The sequence below is a fragment of the Gymnodraco acuticeps genome, unplaced genomic scaffold, assembly GCF_902827175.1.
Source record: "Gymnodraco acuticeps unplaced genomic scaffold, fGymAcu1.1, whole genome shotgun sequence".
Lineage (NCBI taxonomy): Eukaryota > Metazoa > Chordata > Actinopteri > Perciformes > Bathydraconidae > Gymnodraco > Gymnodraco acuticeps.
In genome coordinates this window covers 49549-73227 of record NW_022991778.1, presented here as the reverse complement: position 1 = coordinate 73227, position 23679 = coordinate 49549, and the positions used below count along the sequence as shown (strand labels likewise).

Below are 23679 nucleotides of genomic sequence, written 5' to 3'. Positions count from 1 at the left end.
GAAAATCACTCCAAACAGACACACACACAGATACACAACCATCCCCTATTATTCTAGTCCATTAGAATAACCATCTATTCAGTCACATCCAGACTAATGGCATACAAACAAGCTCATGCTGCATAATTGGGTATAAAATGCAGCATTCTCTTGATTTAAAAACAGTTAAAGCCTAAATAGTAAAATAACATAATTATCAGAAAATGTGAAAGAAATGTCCAGAATGAATCTGTGAAGTGAAATGTTGCTTTTACTTTTACTTTAAAATATGGTATTGTGTTATTATATAGCTTGTGAATCCGATCATGAATACCAGCACTGGTTTAGTTAACTGACCAGGAACATCAAGAACTTTAAAGAGTTTTATAAATGATTCTGATGCCATTAGAGCCACGTCGGGGGTTTGCAGCTTCCTCTCACGTTGGAGTGGAAGGACTTCAAATATTGTATAGCATTAGACATTTCTATTTAAATGTATGTGCAGCAGTGGCGAACCGTCAGGGCCTTCAAGGTATTCAGAGAATACCCTGGAACACTCAGATAAAACAAACAAAAAATCGATTTAATGATGTAAATAAAATGTATATAAAATGAATAAATGAGAATCGTATCTGTGTTGTTGATCTGTAATATTACAGTGTTACGTTGATTTGTTTGTCCTTCTCGGACCATGCACTACGCATTTCAGTGGTTTTGTGTTAGAAAAGAAAGCAACCAATCAGATCTTGTCCTGGGTCTCTGGGTAGAAATGGCCAGAATGCCCTGGCCGTTGCACTGAATGAGAGTGTACGTTTGGACTGACAGTTTGATCAACCAATCATATTGATTTGTAGCCAATGGGCGTATTCTTTCAGAGTTTCCCTCGGTTCCAGGGTACTCTAGATTCTAGAAGACCCGCTAGTTAACTGGCTCGAGGCAGAGGATCTAGTCAGGGGTGCCCACACTTTTTTGGCTGGTGAGCTACTTTTGAAATGACCAGCTCACCGAGGTCTACCAACCAAAAATAAAATCCCAAATTGCAAGGGTTGCTGAATAACACGTTTTATTTATACATGGGATAACTACAATAGGGCTGCAACAAACGACTAATTTGATAATCAAAACGACTAATCGACTATTCGGACTATTACTGTATGCCTTGCACAATTTCTCAAACGCTCTTATTTAGCCATCAACTTTTAGATTTAGCTTGAGGTTGTTTTAGGCATGTGGAAACTAACAAGACAATAAAGATGAATACTTGATTCAAAAATACATATATTATTAATGAACTTAACAAATTGTAAACAAAATTAACATTTGCTTTTTATTTAATTAAAATATATAATATTTCACATCAAAAGAAACAACAATGTTTTAACAAATCGTATTAAATAATCTGATGACAGAACTGTTAACAGAACAGCTGAAACTTTAACAAACTAAATAACTCAGTTACCTCTAATCATTAACCCATGTTTGTATAATTGAGTTAACTGCGTGTGTTGCTGCTAGCATACATTACACCTGACGTGGAAACGTTACTCATGGATGGGGCTGCAGAGCTACTAGAAAGAGAGAGACAACAAGCGCATTTCGTGGCATCTGCAGGCAGTGGCAAGTACATCCGGCATATGCCACAGAGGCCGCTACTCTGTGGTATCTGTGGCAAGTACTTCCGGCATATGCCACTGATGCCACAACTTGCCGAGGCATCTGTCGCTGCTCAACGGGAGTTGCCACAAGATGCCAGAGTAAGAGAAGGTTTACTGTAGCTGCCACTCGCCTTCCGTGGCAAATGCTGCTATTTCAACCCGTATTTATCGTGTAAAATGTCGCTGTTTAGGCATGACTTTATCGAACTGATCTGTACACAGGACTGATGATCTGTGCACAGGGTTTAACGGAATACATGTAACGGCGTTACGTAATCAGAATACAAAAACCAAGTAGCCTAACTGTATTCAGCTCGCGTTACATTTGAAAAACAACTAATCTGATTACCGTTACTTTCGTAAACCTGAAGTGAATACATTTTTGGAATACTTATTGGAATTATTGGTGGAAAAGTTTCCTCACAAAATGTATCCTAATATTCATTACCGGCAGAACTGTGTGCACAGCGCAGCAGCATGTCTGTGAGGCCCCGCCCCCGCACACAGATGAGAGAGATATATTTTTTAATATATTGAAAGTTAGAAACGGAGATGGTTCGATAAAACGTGCAAGATAACGTTTATGTTTTTGCTAAGCTGGGAAAACCTCATTAAACATGCAAATGCTTGCCTTTTTTACAAGATTGTCAACAGCCTTACCTCGCCTCCTCTTAGACAGTTTATTAACATACACACAACTGCAACTAGGGTAACAAGAGTTGCAGCGAGAGGAGATTGCATTATTCCACTCAGAAAAAGTTCTTTCAGTCAGTCTTCATTTTCTGTTAAAGCTGCTCAGCAATGGAACTCAATCCCACCTCCAATCAGAGACCAGACCACATTCACTTTATTTAAATCCCAACTCAAAACCTGGTTAGTGAGGAATCAGCTCTGCCAACACTGACCCAATCTTCTGCTCCTTACAACCCACTGCCTGTGTTTTAACATGTTCTTTTGTTTTGTTTGTTTTGTTTTAATGTTCTGTATTTTAAATTGTTTTATTTAAGTATCCCAGTAATGTCTGTTGCATGTTTTAAATGTATTGTATTTACTTGTTTAAAATGAAATGTGTTTTAGGTTGACTTTTAAAATCTGTCCAGGGACTACAGATGAAAAATAGCCTCTTGGCTAACTCTGGCATGTTTACAGAAATGTTCATTAATGTGCAGTGTCCCTGTTAAATAAATGAATAAATAAATAAATAAATGTAGCATTTCTTTATTGTCGAAATGATGACATTTCATAACGGGATAAAAATCAAAGTGAATGGCCTGCTGCTGCTGAAGGCATGGGGCAAATATAACTGTCCTTTGCCTAATTTATAAAGTAAACCTTAGCATCTCACTAGCAGTGGCAACTGCAATCAGTTACAGCTGCCCTAAGTCTGTAGCCAAGTCTAATAACACCAGTGTACACGTTGCTGTGTCAATACAGATATGTATTTGTTAATTATTTGTCTTTACTAGTCATACACCTGGTTTATCGTAGCAAGCAGTGGAAACTCCCCTCAAGAAGTGACACTTGCCAAGGGCGTTGCAACCCTCACTCGCCAATATTTCATCATAAATATAGCACGTTTGTTTATTTTAGCAAACCATGCTCCAAGTAAAATTGAATAGAAATGATAATGTATTAATCTTTTTGAAAAATAGAGATCACACATCAGTCCTGTGTACAGATCAGTTCGATAAAGTCATGCCTAAACAGCGACATTTTACACGATAAAGCAGCAGCATTTGCCACGGAAGGCGAGTGGCAGCTACAGTAAACCTTCTCTTAGCATCTTGTGGCAACTCCCGTTGAGCAGCGGCAGATGCCTCGGCAAGTTGTGGCATCAGTGGCATATGCCGGAAGTACTTGCCACAGAGGCCACGGAGTAGTGGCCTCTGTGGCAGATGCCGGAAGTACTTGCCACTGCCTGCAGATGCCACGAAATGAGCCAGGAGAAAGACAGTCGAACCCGGTGCATTCCTCCGTCTGAATGTGGTGCGCTTTTGCTAAATGTTTAGACAAATTGCTCGTGTTACCGCCCTTACATGCTAAACACTCTTGGCAACGAGCATTGTCCACCCTCAAGACGGGTAACATTTAACCACACCTTGGAGCGCTTCTCTCCGCCATCCCAGCCGTGTGTTGCTGCATGTAGCAGCCGCGTGTGTGTAAACTGCCCCGCCACCTCGCACACAGACGAGAGAGAGATCTCGTCTGGATTGGAAACGCATTTTTTTTGTTGCTTTTTGCATATTAGAAACGAGTTGGCGACACTAAGACTGCAAGATAATGTTTTTGTAGCAATAATACATGACCTTTCTCTTTCTCAACTCGCTACTCGGAGGGAAGTCGCTGTCATATGCCTTGTGAACACTCTGATAATGCCTCTCCACGTTACCTTTCTTTGGCAGAGCGACGCTTGCTTTACAAATAACTAAGGCAAATAACCTTTGAATGTGACATCACAAAAAAATATTCTTCCTCCCATTCTGTGTGGAAGTGGTTTGTCTTTAGCTTTTTGCTCGGTCCCGCACTTATTTTGTTGTTTGTCTCTTTAACTTAATTTGAGTTTTCCCGGCACTTGACTGATTTTGTATCGCTTTGCATTCTGGGTTAACAGACTGGAAAGCGATAGGTCGCTTGTTCTGTCAATCAAGTAAACTCCTGAATTAAGTGGCAGGGAGGCCAAGGGAGGAGGGATCAAAACCTGTTTTGTCTATTTTAACGGAGCTGGATTTTTTTTTATTTATGAATGACTCACGATCTACCAGCATTGCCCCCGCGGTCCACAGGTCGACGTACTGGGCACCTCTGATCTAGATGAATGCGACGAAGCAATTCATGCCGTTTTATTATTTTTAACGTTGAAATGACAAGTGCAACAGGTGAAGATGAAGTTGTTGCGGAATTGTTGTGAGTACCCTTTTCAAGACGACAATTCAGTGAAAAGACGGACATTATAATGCTGCGGAGGGTGTGTGTGTGTGTGTGTGTCTACAGATGGTCCAGTTGTGATAGACACGGTTCGCCACTGATGTACAGTATATATATATGCGTGTATACATCCCAACATATAATAATGATGATGTTGTATTGGTGTTTATTTTGCCAGTACCTGCAAACAAAAATATTCCTGATGCCATACTGATAGTAAAAAAAACTGTGATACATGCTAAAAACTTTTTCAGTTGTCCACCCACTTACCCAGATGCCATTGTCTCCCCTCAGCATGCTGAAGAGCAGCTTCAGCTCCTTCACTGTGATGCTGTAACTGGCCATGACTCCCAGCATGTCCACCAGGAGGTCTGAGAAACACACAGAGGCACAAAGTTAGCGCAAGAGCAGAACAACAACACTAGTGTGTTTGCTGGTCAGCCCTCTTATAAAATAAAGAAAGCATGTTAATGAGACTCTGTTTGTATACGGTGAGTGATAAGCCTTAATCAGCACAGTCAAAACTTCAAATGAGGTCACAGTACTCAAACAACCTTGAATTATGAGCAGAGTTGCTGTGCACCTTGAATGTGTATATATTGATCTTAATACATCAGGTACAGTAATACAAGGCCGAACACTGAGAAACTGTGACAAGTACTCTCGGCTACTCGCTGCAAACAAGGAACCATGTAATACTTAAAGGATGAGTCAGCAAATCTGGAGAAAGATTATTGATATAAGTGACAGGCTCGCAGTGTGTACAAGAGGCTTGTTAACAAATGCTGAATCATAAAAACTGCATGAATAAACTCCGAGATACATATAGAGTAGTTTTAAATAAATGAATCTTATGGAAAACAACATCTTAAACCGACTAGGACAACATGTTGTAAGTTCTATTTTCTTCTTTTAAATGTTTAAAAGGGAATTGTCTGACATGTTGGGAAATATGCTTATTTTGCAGAGTACGGAAATAGGATCAATACCTTTCTTTAGTTTTTACGCCATATATATGGAGGTACACCACCAGACCATTGACTAAGCTTAGTAAAGTAAGTAGTTAAAAATATACCTACTGTACCAGCATCTTTTTAAAGTACACAGACTTCAAATCTAAAATATTTCTTGTCTGGCTATTGACTGTTTCCCTGCTTCTAGTATTTATGAAAGCTAACCTCCTGCTAGCTCTAGCTTCATATTAAGTAATACAACTCTTGCCAATAAAGCAAATGAGTGTATTGCCCAAGATGAATTTGGTCATAACATTGAGAAAACATGGTTTCAACAATATTTCTCCTGAATATTTAAGCAGATAATAAAAAAAAATGCAATTGTGTTTAAAGTAGGGCTGTCAAACGATTACAATTTGTAATCAGATTAATCACAGCTTAAAAATGTATTAATCATGATTAATCACCATTCGAACTATGTCCAAAATAAGCCATTTATTTATGCATATTGTTGTGGGAATGGAAAGATAAATGAAAGAAGGCGGATATATCCATTTAACATACAGTATCTATGTTTATTATAACATTTGTCTGCGTGTCAAAATGAAAGACAACCCACACACCTATCAATCATCAAACCGTGGGGTCTTAATTCATTACGTGTTGATTTCTATCAACGGGGGAGTACTTCAGGAAAGTCGACAGAGGGGGGGGGGGCGGCTAGTGGAGTACTTCGTGACCACAGAGTGTGAACGTTGTGATCAGCTGTTTTAGCGCAGTTCTCCAGTGAAGGGGTGGGGGTCTCCCTCCGTAGCCGGTTGGCGTAGTTTTGGCACAATTCCGTTGTACAGACCGACGTTAACAGCAGCCCTGTCTGTGCACACGGAGACCGACTCTGTCGTCCGGTGATCTAACCGCCTTCTGGAAAAGCTTCACAAGTACGTCGGTACGCAAATGCGCTTTGTGACACAAGTGACGGTACGCATTTCAGAGAGATTACGCACATAACCTGCGTACCAGTTATGTGCACCCCTGTACTACAGCAAAAGTATTCTCCGTCGGGACTTCCTGCAACAACACCATGCCGTTATCAAAGATGTTCTATTGAGAAGACGATCACTACGTGACAAAAGTTTTCAAAACCGTGGCTACTGAAATCAATCTTACTAACTGCTGTCTGTGCAATTTACTCCGCGCGAGTTGGCAGACTTTATTTTGCTTCCTTTAACATCATTTTTCATGGTGGGGCTAAGCCATTTCTTGGTATGGGTGTAGCCTACCCCAGCCATACCCTGGCGCTGCCACTGGTGGCACACGGGGCGGGCCATTCTGCACATGCGTTAAATGAGTTAAATATTTTAACGCAATTAATTCAAAAAATTAATTACCGCCGTTAACGCGATAATTTTGACAGCACTAGTTTAAAGATAATAGTTTAGTCAGAATGACCTTCTTGCCTGATTGCCTTTCACTCCACACACATCAGCAGCAGATCAGTGTGGATATGGCAGAGGTTCTCAGAGTGAGGCAATCTGCTTACAAAGGCTCTACTTTCCCATTAAGCCTGCTAGATATGAATAGACTTCCCATAATATTTCATTACCCAGAGCCCAGCGATTGGGAATAAAGCAGAAGGCTCGCTGGCTGAGGTGTTATGAGAGGGAATAATACACAATGTCCTAGATTCAAAACCCCTAAGGTGTGTTTTTGGTACGATCAATCCATGTAGGTCATTTTATACAGTCTGTGAAAAGTGTTAAACTCACGGTTGAGAATGGGGATATTTGAGAATTGTCATTAAATTTAGTTAAGTGGCTCTGCAGTGAGGAGCAGTAATAAGTCATAGAAGTTATAAAGCACATTATCCTGCGGTGGTACGTAGGACAAAGAGGACACTAAGGGGGAGGGAAGGGGGTGAAACGCACTCCCAGGCATCATTAAGGGTTGGTCAAGGTCAATATGATCATGTAAAGAGACGGCAGTGAATGTGCTGTTTAGCAATCAAGCCCTCTGTAAAGAGCACACACATAAACATACTGAGGTCATTACTTCTGCGTCACCAGCGGGTTGTTATGGATGACTGACTGTGGGGAAAACACACACACACACACACACACAAGTTCTGTTATGAAGACATTTTCAGAAATGTGTTTCAACTTTTGGTTCTAAACTTTAGGAAAGACTGTTTCTTGTTTACAAGGATACAAGTAAAATTATTATTCAACAGTACAGTTCTGCAGAAAGACGGATAATTATTTTTCGTCCAGAAGCAGCTTCATCTTCAGCTTCATCCTATGTTTTCGACGTGGCTCTCACTCTTGTTTCTCTTTGGGTATTAGAGTTTGTTTCCACCTAGACACACAACCCACGGCGGAATGCAGAATATAATGCTTTTTGTGAGATTAAGAAAGGCACTTCACTACCTGTATGAAGTCATACCTACCTAGGCCAATCATTTTTAAGGATAAGTGCGAAAAGCTGAAAAACTTTACAAATGTTTGTCATTGTACTCGCATAACAAAAACATGCTTTGCATGCTATCTTGCAAAACAGTGATCAAGTTGTATTTCTAATTAAAAGGTCTTAAATTCGGCATCAAATAATATTTAAAGAGTATTTAACTAACATTGAACTGATGGTAAAAAAACTAACAAAGCTGCCTCTCAATATAAATGCATTTGTCTTAAAGCTTGGCAGTTATGCATGTCATCATCATTTTTCATGTTTCAGGGAAAAATATTATAATCATAATCGTGTATTGTTGGGTCCAAAATAAGGACTTGTTTTAGTATAATATGTATCAAAATGGGAATTATTATAATGTCTTGTTTTCTTGTGTACACATTTACCATATCAGTGTATTGACACTAGGAAAACTTAGTGATATTGTCATATTATTGTAACATTTATGTATGTGCGCCGTTGCTTCACCTGCGATCATGTCGTCCACGGAGCTCATCTTGAGCAGCACCTGCTGGATGAGGCCCACTTCGGTGCTGGTCTGCAGGTTGCGCACGCTCTTGCGGAGGATGGCGGTGAACATGCTCCAGATCTCCGCCTGGCACGTCACCTCGCAGTGGGACAGCAGCTCCACCATGCAGCCGATGCTCTCCGCCTCCTGGATGATGAAGTTCATCTCCAGGTCAAACTCCCCGCCCACCAGCTGGAAGAGGGTGAGGAGAGAGGGAGAAGGGGGAGCAGGAAGAAGACAGGTAGGGGGAGGAGGGAGATGGTTTGGGGAGAAAGGAGGACAGTGGAAGTGCAAAGGAAGGGAATTGAGGGGGTGGGGAAGGAGAGAGAGGAGACAAAAAAGAGAGGATGATTTAGTGAACTATTTAACCTTTTTTTCTGTGGGAGAGGTGAGCCTGGCGTCTGATGGATGCTGATTGTTGTTAGGAAAGCATTTCTTCTGCCGGGGGGCCGCACATACTGCAGCAAACACATGTCCTTCATCTGTCCACAGTCCACACACACCACATCTCCTTCTCCGCTGTCTCTCTCATATGTGAGGAGCACAGCACTCTGCTCTGTGTTCTCCACTCTACTATCCCTCTGAAAAATACAGCAGGCATACAAATGGTCCCCTCGACTGCATCAGCCACACACGTGTCCATATGAACACACACTGATGTATACACATTTCCCTCTCCCTCCTCTCAGATAGCATTAGTCAGAGGACATCCTACTTCAAATCAAAGTGCAAATGTCCTGTCTCTTAATGGCTAAAATTACTTGTGAGAGTAGACCATATCACACACACACTACATTAACACAGGCAAACCCCCACGCAGTTCATTCTCAGCATACTACACTTTCCAGGAAATGGTAGCCATGGCAACCAACACGCCATGAGACCACCATTGAGGTTATTAAATCAGATGGAACAGAAACGTGCAATAGGTTAGGAGAAGAAAGCAGACAAAAGATTACGAGTAGAAATAAAGTCACCGACCAGACTGTGACTGTGGTCTTTGCACTCGAGAGAGAATGAGACTAATGGAAAAGTACAGAGAGGGGGTTTAACATTGGGATGAAAATAAAGTAACAGCCCCCCCGCTATCTGACGATCACAAGAACATTTGCAGTGTTGGTGACAGCTAATGACAGATCAGGGTAAAATGAAATCTGAATCAAAGGGTTAATTCTCAATATTTGTCTCTGTGTGTGGTTAATCATCCTTCAAACAAACAGATACACATCTAACTAGTGCTGGGAATCCAATATTATTGTCTGAGCACTCTCATTACTTCAATAGAAATAGACTGATTTTCATTACTTCCTATCTTAACGTCTAAATGGTTTCTGCATCCTGTGGGATGAAGTCAAATGAGAGGCTGTGTCAATGTGTAACATGGCTGTAATATAATTGTAATATGGATGTCAAATTGATGCAATAATGTTGTTGCATGGGGATAAAAACAAAGGTGAAATATGGGTTTAATATTGATGTATTATGAGTGTAATAATGCTGTAATAATGCTGTAATATTGATGTTATGTGTGTGTCATATGCATGTACTAATAATGTAGTAAATAATAAATAGTGTCATAATGGTGTAATATGGGTGCAACATAGATTGGTTTAATATTATATATAATGTATACCCTAAACGTGCAATGTATCTCATGAGCTACAGAGTGTAAGCTTTAAAAATAACAATCGTATTATAAATACAATTCTTGATATGTGTCAGTTTAGCCGAGATATATTAGAAAATAGCAATTAATTAATTTTCTATATTGTGCTTGCCACTTAAAGGTTAATGAGATGATGAGATGGTTTTTTTCGTATTTATAGCATAAGAGCGGGACACATTGCTGGCTTGCACATCAACAACCGAGCCATCTCCATGACAACTGAGCAAGCTCAATCCGAGACTGCTAGAAGTGGCTGAGAGTTTCGGAACGAGCTGATAATTATCGTCAGCTGAGTATCACTGACTTTGTGAATCTTTGCAAACATGTGCTACGGCTAGAGTAGGTTTTACCTGACTATTATCATAAATAACTATACGTACACAAATGATGACGTGACATGTAACTCAAGCTGCTGTTAGTCAAATGAATACATGAAATGTAATGACAACAAATTGGAGGATGAGCGACATCTGCTGTTTATCTCGATGTGCTTAACATACTGAACAGCAGTCAATGGAACTGCGCAATCATTCCCACTTTCTTTTGCTGATTTTTAAAAAAAATGTATATTGCTTTAAAGAATTTAAGATTTTAAGATATTTTTGTATTAAAAATGACCCCAAACCTCACGCATATTGGAGCACTTTGGAAGGAAAAAGAGAAGATTTAGGGCAAAGGGTATAAAATGATTGGCATAAAATGGACCATTAGCTGCAGCAATCGTTAGCAATACAAACATGCATTACATGTTGGCCTATCGACAGACATGATGCTGATGCCCCAGAGAGAACCTGAAGGTTAAGCTTTATAAGCTGTGGCTCTTTTCCTGCCTTAAATGTTAATAATGTCACCTTGTGATCGATCTGGTTTTAGTCAAATCTCCGTATCCTTCTACCTGCTCCACAACCCTTACCTGTCTTTGTACGGACCAACTGCCTCTCATTTCTCATGCTAAGTCTGTCCCTTCCCTCCTTCTCTCTCTCTCAGTGAATTGATCCAGTGCCTCTGCGAACGCACTAGCACAGATTAGACAGGAACTCTGAACAAGGCAAGGAAAAAAAGGGGGAAGAATTCATTCATCCCACATCGAATTTTCCCCTCTCCTCTGAGGTTCCCAATTACAGAGCACGCTGGGGACTACTGCGTCCTACAACATCTATATGACCTGCCACTCTGAAGGTGCTCGATATACCACGCAGCGGAAGCTTGGGGGGAGACAACAAGGGAAGTCTTTGTAAAACTCGCTCGCAGGTACGCAGCGTCTTCAACGCGGAAACACACACATCCCCAGGACATACCTACACATGTACAGCACATGCAGCATAATCACTCTTTTTTCCAGCTTCCCACACCGTGTATCAGAGAGCAAGATGAGAAAGGGTGATGCAAACGAAGGCAACGTACTGAGTCTCGTGACCAACAGCACAGAGAAAGGGAAGGACGAAAGCAGAAAGCACAAGGGGAAAAAAGCACCAGATAATTATTATCTCTTCAACCAGAAGCAACATCTGGAAAAGCCACCAAAGCCTGGGTGACGCTGCCAAGACAGAGAGAGATGGACAAAGGCAAGGGAGAAATGTAACAATGACATGTTCTCCATTTCATGTGGCTTCCATAGAGATGAGAGGCGCTCATGCATTTCCGCGCCTATTACTCGCCTGAGTAGGGTATTGAATTGATGCATAAATAAACATGCTGACTTGATGGCAATAAGGTTGATGATGAGCAGCTTGAGCTCACTTGAGCGCACTCAAACGCCATCATCATCATCATGGCTACTATGCACGCGGCGGACAAAAGATTACTAATGAGATTTATGAGGCAACATGCTCATTTTGCATAAACGCTCACCCGACCCCGTGTGTCCACATTGTAAAAAACCTAGTGGCAAAGTTCCTACAGAAGGACGAGTGATCACATGAATGAGCACGCACAAGAGGCCTTAACTACCCCGACACGTACCCTGGTGGTTAAAGGACGACCACACACATAAAGCGGGACCCTCATTATGCCACTCGCCCCAGGATAAAGGGGCTTGGCAGTGCCACCCTCTCTCTCCTCTGAGGCAATGTCTTCTTCACTGTCTTCTTGGCAACTGGTCGAAGACGCTTGTTTTGGCAGCGTTACGACAATGATTGCTCCCTAAGTACCGCTCATGTCTGTATGTTCCGTTCACAAAAAAAAGAGCGAGTGAGTCGAAGAACCTGTCGCTAAGCAGTTGCTAAGGAAGTGACAACCTCTTTCCCACGATCGATGTTCCCACAGGGTTTTATGACAGGTACAGCTCACACTCAAGGCAGCATGTTGCTTCTGCTGATATAAATGTATGTCTGCATGTTGTATTCTGTATCAGCTAAATGTAATGTATTTAGAATATTCTGTTCTGGAAATAAACCCATCCAGGACTGCATAATATTGAATAAAATATCCTTGTGATAAGACTAAAGAAAAGACTGTTTCTTGCTTTGGGGCATTGTGCCATCATTGACCCTAAAACACTTTCAGTAACGGTTTGGAAAGTAGGAAGGTTTTTCACTGTATTTATCAATGATGACTAGTCACTGAGATTTTGGAGGTGTTTGTATTAAAGACTCTATTTCAAGGATTAGTTCTTTGATTGCACACTTTCCTCCTCACAGTGCTGCTCATTTAGACCCTGTTTGGCATCACTGTGTGGGGGAGGTGCGAGTGTCAGGAGGGTGGGTGGGGGTCAGTGCCAGGACCCTCTTTGCACCACAAAGAGGTTATATGAGCAGGCACCTCTGCCAGCCAAAAGCAGCTCTTATAAGAGGTCAGTTAAACAAATAGTCCCTCTGTCCAACCCCTCTGACCAGCCGCACTGCTCAGAAACAGTCCTCTGTCACTCAAGGCCTTTTTATAAACTTGCCTTGCCTTTTTGAATGATTGCAAATGAATGATGGCTAGTTTCTGATTTGGCTTACTGGCTCACCATCACACTCTCAAGGCTAACTTGTGCACTCAAATGAATAGTGTTTTTAGAGATTCATTTGAAATGATTTGATACATTCATCAACTTTACCACTTTAATGTTTGGTTTTGCAATTCTACTTTCATGTCAAAGCCCTTTTGGAGATTACATGTATGTATAAAACCACAAGAGCTGTGCTTTATTATTAGTTCTCAATGACCCTCTGTTCAACTATGTTCTTTGATTCTATTGCCTTTCATTCATACTGTTTGTTTAACCTCATTACTTTTAGGCTTTAAACACCACTTTCTCACTTGTATTGTGTGAAAGGTGCAGCGTTAATTAAAAGGATCATTATTTTATTGAAAACGATCTCACGCAGACCCTCCAGCCCATTATGTAGTGCTGTGATTGCACATCAAACGGGCCATTACGCTGGCTGATTACTACCACTGACTGTTGAATATTTGATGACTTTCAAGGCCGAAACCTGGCGAAACAGAGGCACCTGTTGCTCGTTACGGCTGTCAGAGATAACAGGTCACAGAGGCGAGTGGACAGTCAATAGCCACCTCCTCTGCCTCTGCACATTCAATTGAGCTTTTGGAGCTGGCATCATCAATATGCAACTTCAAAGCCCCTGAGAGTGAGCTGGAGAGGTGTGTGTGTGCGAGTGTGTTTGTTAGCTGTGTGTGGCTCATTACTCGTTTGTGTCCCCTGAGTGAGCCGCGGCCATTCAGTCCCTTTGTGTGCCGAGCGAGAGAGGAGACGAGAGGCCCATCCAGACATGAGATCACAGATTACACACTTAACGCTTCGCCAAGAGGGCTCGGCGGAGCGCAGGAGAGCAACATTGAAGGAGGGTGAGGTAAAACCAGGGGGACGAGAGAGGTGAAACGAAAAGGGAGAAAAACAAACAAGAGAATGAACGGTGTGAACTGCAGGAGGAAGCAGATTGGAGAGAAGAGAAAACAATGAAGAGGTGTGTGTGTTCTGGAGAGATGGAGCAAAAAGACAAAGAGGCCGCGACTGACTGCTATTGTGCTTTCTTATCGGAGTGGCAGAGGGATTTTAGTGCCCACAGCTTTACAATGTGCAGTGGAGGGTTTAGTGCTCTGATGATGACCCCAGCGAATCTAAAGAGATATGGATTACACTGAAGCCAAACTGGCAACTAAATACCAAATAATCCACATTCTGCGTGACCTCATTTTTTGGTAAACAGCATTGATAAGAGCGGCGGTTAATTCTATCACTGGCTCTGATTCATATGCAGGATAAACTTCTCCTAATCTTGGTTTTGCAAGGCTTTAGGTTCAGGAAGTAGTAGGCCCACTGGCTTTAAAAACAGGGGTGATCAAAAAAAGAGGAAAAAACCACATCAGTCATACGGAGTGATTGAATGTATTCACTGATTTGTCTTTACATATAAAATAATCAATTATAACTACATTTGTTATGGAAAACATCTGCTGGCTACAGTTTCTTATAAATGAGTTAATGAATTCATAACATAAGTTTATACTTATCTTTACATTTATTCTCAGACAAACAGGCACATTTTAAATACGTCATCATGGGTACCACAGCTTCTCACATATGCAGATTGCGTCTGTTTGTTTGATATGATTGGATATGTTTGGGTCGAACAAAACAAGCAATCGGAAAACATATTACGCTCTGGGACTTCATGATGGATATCGTTTTTATTTTACGATATCAAAATGAAATAATCCCCATAATGAATAACTAGATTAATGGATGATAATAATAACAACAGAATGAGTTGTAGCTCTGGGTTATTAACTGTGATAGAAAGAGTAAGTGATCGAAGAAAGTGAAAGTTGGGTTTGAGGAGTTGCAGTGAAAAAGGACAACATGTGTGTCTTCCTGTGATTTGATCCACAGTGACATGTTGACTGACTGTAGCCTGCAGACTCAGAGGAAGGAGGAGGGGGAGCCCCCCGGACTGCATTTCCCATGGGCCTTTGTACCAGTGTCTGCACAGATGGCAGATGGGACAACACACAGCCCCCGCTCATGAAACCCCTTCTGAGTGACAATGTCACAATCACACAGTCAACACACACACACACACACACACACACACACACACACACACACACACACACACACACACACACACACACACACACACACACACACACACACACACACACACACACACACACACACCTGCCTGCACGACTCAGCAAAATAAACATTATCAGCCATGAGTGTGTGGAGCTGTCACGTATGAAGTGTGGGGCTTTTGGCTTAGACCTGACAGGGAGGGAGAAAGAGAGAGAGAAGTATGCTGCAGAGATCATTTTTAAGAGATACTCGGAAGGAAAAACTATTTTACAACACACACACACACACACACACACACAGACACACAGACACACACACTTCAGTCACTGCAAGAATACAGTGATTATGTAAATCCACAGTGGGGGTAAAAGGCCGGTTTGGGCCAGCACTAGCAATCCGTGCGTGTGTGTGTGTGTGTGTGTGTGTGTGTGTGTGTGTGTGTGTGTGTGTGTGTGTGTGTGTGTGTGTGTGTGTGTGTGTGTGTGTGTGTGTGTGTGTGTGTGTGTGTGTGTGTGTGTGTGTGTGTGTGTGTTAGGGCTGCACGATTTTGGGAAATAAAATCTAATTGCGATTTTTCTGACAGATATTGTGATTGCGATTCGAATTGCGATATTTGTTTTTAAGCGACCCAAAGGAAGTTTATTGTAAAATGCGGCCATATCTCCGGCTAGGAAGGTCGTATCAACGTGCTCCCGTCTCTAGCACCCCCGCAGCCCGAGCTACGAGTGAAAAAACTAAACTTACATGAAACTTCCGTTGGGTTGCTTTAAAGTCAAGCTTCAGTTTAAGATTCACCCTGTAACGGCCCGTCCACACAGCGGCGTGCGTTGACGCTTGCCGGTGGGCGTGTCTGACACTCGACCAACAACCAATCACATGAATCTCCCGCCCCAGACACACAAGCACGCGGTTTGATTGGCTAGAGCTTGTACTGGCATATAATTCGATTGGCTGACGCCTCCGTCGAGGCGTCAAAAGTTGAACATTGCTCAACTTTTGAAGCGAGCAACGCCAGCAACGCTCCACGTCGCTTCCCAAAATGCAGTTCGGCTAAAAGTGACGTCACCCCATTCAAAGTGAATGGGCAGAAGCGTTGAAAGCTTCAACGCACGCCGCTGTGTGGACGGGCCGTAATAGAAACATGTGATGGAGCATTACTAACCTGACCCAGATGGTTTGTTTCACCAAACCATCTAAAGCTCCATTGGAAGCCATTTGGAAAGGGCAGGCACTTTCAGAAATACTTGGCAGGTGATTGGATCAATCTGTCATTCACCTTCTATCCTGGGCTACTTCTGATTGATTAACAATGGCTGGTACATGTGGAGCACAGCACTTCTGATTGGTGTGGATGACTGACACACAAGAATAAAACAAAAGTTTTAAAAAAGTTTAAAAAAAAAAAAAAGTTTTAAAAAAAAATTGCAGGCTTTGCGATATGATAATCATATAAATATACATATACATCATTTAAAATCGCGATTTCTATTTAAAATCGCGATTTCTATTTAAAATCGCGATTTCTATTTAAAATCGCGATTTCTATTTAAAATCGATTAATCGTTCAGCCCTAGTGTGTGTGTCCGTGTGTGTGTAATAAAATGTCAAAATACCAGCACTTCATAAGAAATGTTTGATCTAGACTACACCTACTTTTCCCTGCCGTAACAATGACAAAAGAACAGAGTCGCATTATGTATTTATGGGAGGATACATACTGCACTCTAATTGACATTGGATTCAATTCGAAATGCTTTGCCCAAATCTTCGTGGACGTGTAATCTCATGAAGCTGTCGATCAATGTTTCTGCAATCCATTATTCTTTTAAGTAGCTAGCTACTTTGAGTCACAACATCACCATAAAGTGACATAGGCGCATTTGTTTGGTCTGCCAGACAAACTACAAAACCGTGTGAATACAGATCCCTTAAGGCAGTAAAGTCCCCTTCAGTGACATTAAATAGATAAATAGTAAAATATGACACCAAACAAACCACTCCGTCATTTGAGATGTGAAGGAAGTCTGCCATAACTACAATGAGTCACATAAACAGTAAAAAAAAACATTCCCATCAACCTCAGTTGCAATTTGTTTATTCCTATCAGCATATGTTAGCATGCTGAACATCATCAAACATACTGGTTAACAACACAGTATGTAAGTATTGTCATTATTAGCATTGTATAATGCTAGCTAGCATTAACTCGTAGCAACACACACTGAGGAACACATTCATCTTTGGATTTGTGATCTGGTTTTCTGATCCGGTGCCTCCCTATTTTACAAATATCTGTAGATTTTTCCACATGTCAAAACTTGTCAGGAAATGTGTTTTTCCCCAGCCTTAGTTTGCCAGAATATGTGGAAGAAAAACGTAATGGATCATGGGAAACTGACAGATCTTCTTCCGACTACCCTCAATGAGAGACTGATGGGTCTGTAGAGAACCTCCTTGTATCTCCCCCCTTCTCATAAGCAACATCAAGAAGACAAAAAGCAGGCCAACAAAAACTAAAGCAAGCTGCACAACATGAATATTGCATTTTTTGTATGCATGCTGTCTTTTTTCCCCAGCAGGAGATTGCCATTGGCAGAACATTACGAGCTGATTCGTCAGCCACTAACAGCAGCTCCATGCAGCAACCACACGTCCTACTTTGACATCAACCTGTCTTCATGCCTCTCACTTCTTTCACACACTCTCACAGGATGATGGGAGAAAATGAGATAAGATTTGGTTACGAGGCATTTCATTTAGAGTGTACTCTTAGATCAGGTTTTCTCTGACGGATGATATTGTTGGTTTGTTCAGTTTATAAGTTTAGACCAATTTATTTTAACTACAAGCACCTATAGTACAAAGAAACTTCAAAGCTATAGAGTGTAAAAATAATATTGTTTGACATTAGTACATAAAATAAGGATAACAGTGATTCTGCAAAAGCTTCAGAATTAATCATATGTGGCCATCAATGTAAGTTGTTAAAGCTCTTAGTAATTTATACTATGAGCTTAATTGCAGATTGTTTGACACATTGATTGATACGTAATTTAGAAGCCAGATTCATTGCTATCCATACATGTTCATTTTATGAGCCATGAGTTACTAAATGAAAAATTAGGTATTATATTGTGCACTATTTCAAGGCTTAATTTATCATACGGGAAAAGTCATGTATGTACAAATATTGTGGTCCTCAGGCAACAAAGGCTGCTTTTCAATCAGCTGGTGTAATCCTGTCAAGGGCGCGGAGCGGTGAAGGTGAACAATTCCAATCAAGGTGCTTCTACCTCCAATATAGCAAACAACTGCACGCCTTGCAGTTTCATTCGATTCAAAATGCATAGAATTGTGTTTTCAGTTCCAAAAGCTGTACTCTGGGCAACATTCCCACACAAATAGCAATGAATATGAGTCTGAGCATACATCAAAGACAGCTATTGAACGCTCCCATGTAATGGCTTGTCAGTTTTTATTAACCCTCCCAGAAACCAAAGAGGGAAAGCTGGATAAAAGAGGACGAGTGAGACAAGCCGAGATAAGACAGTAAGACCTGCTGTGATCTGTCTCTATAATAGTCTCCAGTTCTCTGCAGACCAGTTCTTCTCCCGCCTCCAACATCTGACTCAAAGCTTGTCAAGTGCAAGCTTAAAACATACTGTACACCAGCGACGTGCAGTCAGGGGAGGCAGGGGAGGCAGAGCCTCACCTGTCATACTCCAATGTAACGGAAAAAACAACTAAAGAAAAACTAAATAGTAATAATAATACAATGTCTCCACTGATCTGTGTTGTAACTTGTAAATGTGATTTATGTATGATTCCAATCGCTTTTTATAGTCAAAATCAGCAAATTTGCAGAGCTCCTCCGCTACAACTACGGGTAGCGATGAGAAGTGAGGCAGGGACGAGCTCTGCCTCACGTAAGCCCACAGTAACTGGCTGGAGCGCGGGCACTAATTTAACGCGGGCACTTATTTTGTGAGCGCGCTCAAGCCAGTTACTGTGTGGTGAGGTGAGGCACAGATGAGCTCTGCCTCACCTCAAAATGCGTCACCTCACAGAAACTGTCTGAAAAGCAGGCCCTAAGCGCATGCCTGCACCATCTCACTATATGTCACCAATGTAATGTTTGTAGATCCCTTTATTACATTTATCCTCGCCATCCATAGTCTCTAAATAACTTATTTCACGTATATATGATATTTAGGCTCGCTGGTCTCATCATACAACGGCAATGAAAAAAGCACCAGGGGAGGCAGCCATAACCTCTGCCGCACTGAAGGGGCCCCCGCAAGTGAGCCCACAGGTTCTTGTTGCTACTGTTATTCTACGCAGGGACGGGGTAGACCATGGCGGTAGACGCGACGCAAACAACAAACTAGACTTTTGAAACTAGAGGAAGATAAGGAGGACTTTTACAAAAAAGTAATAGAGATTGTTGTCCGGAAGGAAAGCATGGACTTCATCTTCAAGTCAAGGTAAAACCACATTGGTAATGAAAATTGGTTCTTACTAAGAAAGAACAATCCAATATTTAGATTGTGGGTATCCTTTTGTTGAACAGTCTGTTTAAAATGAATCGAAGCATCAGACTAAAAAAGCTTTTGAAAATAACCGAATATGTCGATTATGGTCAAAATATGATATTTGTAAATCTGACTCTGAAAGAGTCAGTGCCTCACCAGCCATGAACCTCACCGCACGTCACTGCTGTACACACACATACAGACACATGCACACCAAGGCTTGCACACACTAGATACAACTCAGCCAACCCCAACACACACGTACACAGCATTCAAAGGGCAACAGCCTTTTAAACAATTCATTGCCAAAAGCCTTGTAGGTCTTAGTCATTGGCACATACACTCTCGCTCCTCAGTTCGTCACTAACACTCGTTGCAGCGATTCACATGAATGACAGCACAAAAGAGGAAGGAGTTGAGAAAGAGGACAAGTGAGAAAACTGGAGGGATGCAGAAAATCTTCCCAAAATAATCCAATAATAATAATAATGAGACACCAGTTCATTAGCATATTAGCAGCGTGTAAATAAAAAAAGTGAAAAGTATTTTTACTGGAGTGGGAGGCGAAGGAGCTTTACACAGAGCAGATAAGAAGGAGAGAGAAATAGAAAAGCAAAGAGGAAGAGATCAAAGGAGACTGCAAGGCCATACGTCTCAAACAGGGCAGAAGGGAAATGCACAGCTACAGCAATGGTGTGCGTGAATGCTTGCCTTGGGAAAGCTGAGAGAAATGACGGATAGACGCAGATAAATACAGCAGAGTGTTTTCAGCACAACGGACAGCTCCTCCTCTGCTAACAGATACACCACGGAGGATAAGCTACAGTAGAAAGAAATGCTTCGCTGGGTTGCAACATTCTTACAGTTTAGACTGCATCTGTATTCATTCTTGTTTTAATACCGTCAATATTTTTTCAAGGGCTGAAAATCTGTGACAGCAAAAAAAAAACGACTTGGACATCCCAATCTGTGAGAGCTGCACTGTGTGTGTGCACTGCAGCAACAAATAGAGCCATACTGTTCACGGCGGATATTCTCAGAAAGAAATCCAGGTCAGAAAACACACGTACACACTACTGGGTCTGAGGATCACAGCCAAGTGATCACAACTCTGACTTCATCCAACTGCAGTTTAAAATGTCTGCCACCTGATTGGCCAAAGAGGCTTAGTAACGAATCTAGCAATAAGCCTTTTCACATGCTATTGGGAAACAGACAAAACAAAATGTTTTTTTTTCTCTTAAAAAAACAAAAGCTAGATGAGCAACAGCATCAGAACATCTGCATAAAAACCCATATTTATTTGTATCATATTGGAACAGAAAATACGGCAGTCAGAATAAATAGTTGGTCATAAATTCTAAACAATATAACATGTTTATAATACCAAATAAACAAACATGTGACATTACACCAAGAGGGTTGTGTTTTGGCCTTGTAGGTATTTTTTGTCTGTCAGCAAAAACACATACATAGATCTCTAATATATTTGAAGGACACCAGTCTGTGAGTCAATTAACCTCAGATGTTGGTGTTGATCTGGATTCAAAATGTCTCCTTAAAAGCATATTACTTACATGTTTCAACCTTGAGAGGGTTGGTGATTTGAATTTAAATGTTATGTATATTCCCTTGAAAAAAAAGACTTAGCATTTAAATGTAGAGACAGAAAGTATGTGTTTGAGAATTGCTGAGAATCATGCCTCCCAGCTCAAATAATAATGATCCACTGCACTTTCTCATGAATAAATTGACAGTCTTCTTTATGCAACATAACCATATAGCCTTTTCAAATCTGTGCAGCTCATCTAGTGCTGTCAAGTGTCAGTTGGGTGCTTTCCAGTCAAATCAAACCAAAGAAAGTAATATACAGGACTGTAAATAATAAGCATACAAAGCATGGGAAGTGGTAGTGGTAAGCCACTACCCCGCCAATGGAGCCCCGCCCCCCCCCCTGAAATTCAAGGTGTTTACATTTTTATAATGTTTTTTTATATATATATATGTATATGTATATAGCACCAAATTGCAATTAATCTATATCTACTGTCACTTTCCACATTGAACATGTGCTCGTTTATTAAATAAACAAAACGCTTTCATTTTAAGTTGTGAGTTTAGTGTTTTTGACCCTAAGAAACACTGATGCATTAATCAATAACAATAGTCCACAGCTCCTCACTCTGCTCCCCCCCCCCCCCCCCCCCCCCCCACCCCACCACTCAAGCAGCACCTCCCCAAAGCAGTAAACCTAGGGGAAACACTGATTTCCTAATTCTGCCAACATTATATAACAACACTCTCCAGAATCACCACTTTACGTAGTATGTCAACAAATCAAATGTTTGCAGGTCTCCACTTTGTGATCCTGAAATCAACACTTAAAACATCCAAATCGATTCAGAACAAATCTAAAAGCTATAGTAGAAAGGTAAAACCTACCCTCTCTTATGGGAATGCTTGGGCCTTACTTGTCCAGAAACTGTGATCATGTATGCGTTAAGACCTCAAGACTTGTGCTTTAATAAAAAAGGACCAAAGGCAATTTCTATCCCCGTGCGTCAAAGATGTCTAGAGGAACATTGTGCTACAGTGAGTGCAGAGTCAAGGCACAAAGAGAGAGAAAAATAAGTAAAAGCTTAGAGAAAAACTGAGAGGCAGGGTGAAAAAAGCATCAAGGAGAGGTGGTGATTGAGAGGGCACGATTGAATGGACAGCATGAAAGAAATGAGACCTACTATTGAGTTCCAGCGGACACGGAGAAAGAAGACATAAGGTGTAGAACGGGGGTGTTGAGATGGTGTCTTGAGGTTGTATTTTTGCTGTCTTCGACTTGGAAAAAGCACATCCTTTAAAGGACAACTCAATTTTCCTCTTTTCATTTTCTTTCCTCGAGACAGGCAGCAACGAGGGCATCCTCATGTGTCACGGGAGCTGAAGAAGAAAGGACTCAAGGCTGAGTTTCGGTACTTTAACAAGGCGTTCGCACCTTGTCTCCTGACTCGCCTCAAAGGAAGATGACAGGAAGTGAAGTCCTACAGGGCATCCTGCATGTTGCCAACCTCTCACTGGGCTTATCAGAGAGAAAGTAGACAGTAGAGTGTAACTGTGAGCCATGAGCTAAACGATGTAACTATTTTACTATAAAGGAATCACTTTTAAGTCATTCGATGCTACACTGGCTTGAATTAAGGAGAATGGTTTCTCAAGAGTTTGCACTATATCACTTTGGTAAGGGGTTAATATCATTTCCCAGGAGATATGCGTAGGGCTATACATCGCTGAGTTAATATTTGAGAAACGAGATCATAGAAAGGTTTTCAGTGTTTTCCCTCGATGTGCTCCAGCTGCTTTGACTCTGTGATTTATACAGTTTCCTAATAGACAGAAACGTTGCATATTGCTAAAGTAATGCTTTATAATATGTGACCCGCTCTATCGAAATCAGTCGGAAGTCGCAACGGCTCATTTCAAAATATATGTGGATTTACGTAAAAAACTATTTTTTCGGGGTTCGAGTGTTTTGTTTGATTTTAAACAAACAAAGTCTTGGCTTTCAGAATATGAAACTTTTATTTCCAAAATCACACGATAAATACATTTTTTAAGCTTGTAAAGGGACGAAGACAGGCACCTCTCACTTGCCATCTGCTCTTCCGCAGCGCCGCCCCCCTCCCTCCGGCTGAAATTATGAATGTAAGCGTATAGTAATCATAGATAACACGGCAGGGTCCGTTACAGTTTGTTTTCATTTGATTTAAATTAAACAAAGTCTTGGCTTTCAGAATATTAAACTTGTTTCGGCAAATTCAGATGATAAATATAACTTTGAAGCTTGTAACGGCATAATTACAAGCGGAGAACGGAGTAACTTAACGTCACAGCAGGCATAACAACAGCCGGTGTTTCTCGTGAGTGTTTTCCCCGGGAAACAAACACAATACACACAAATGCAAAATTACACACACACACACA

At 41.2% G+C, this 23679-nt stretch overlaps 1 protein-coding gene across 17 annotated transcripts in view; it reads right to left on the bottom strand.

Annotated features, from left to right (window-relative positions):
• The window catches only part of nbeaa (neurobeachin a), a 107134-nt gene that overhangs the window by 67522 nt on the left and 15933 nt on the right, over positions 1–23679 (bottom strand). For all 17 annotated transcript variants that reach the window (XM_034199462.1, XM_034199469.1, XM_034199464.1 and 14 more), the window contains exons 2-3: positions 8444–8675; positions 4830–4930 (exon numbers count right to left, since the gene is read on the bottom strand). In XM_034199462.1, coding sequence (XP_034055353.1) covers positions 4830–4930; positions 8444–8675 — 333 coding nt within the window. The remainder of the gene's footprint in view (positions 1–4829; positions 4931–8443; positions 8676–23679) is intronic.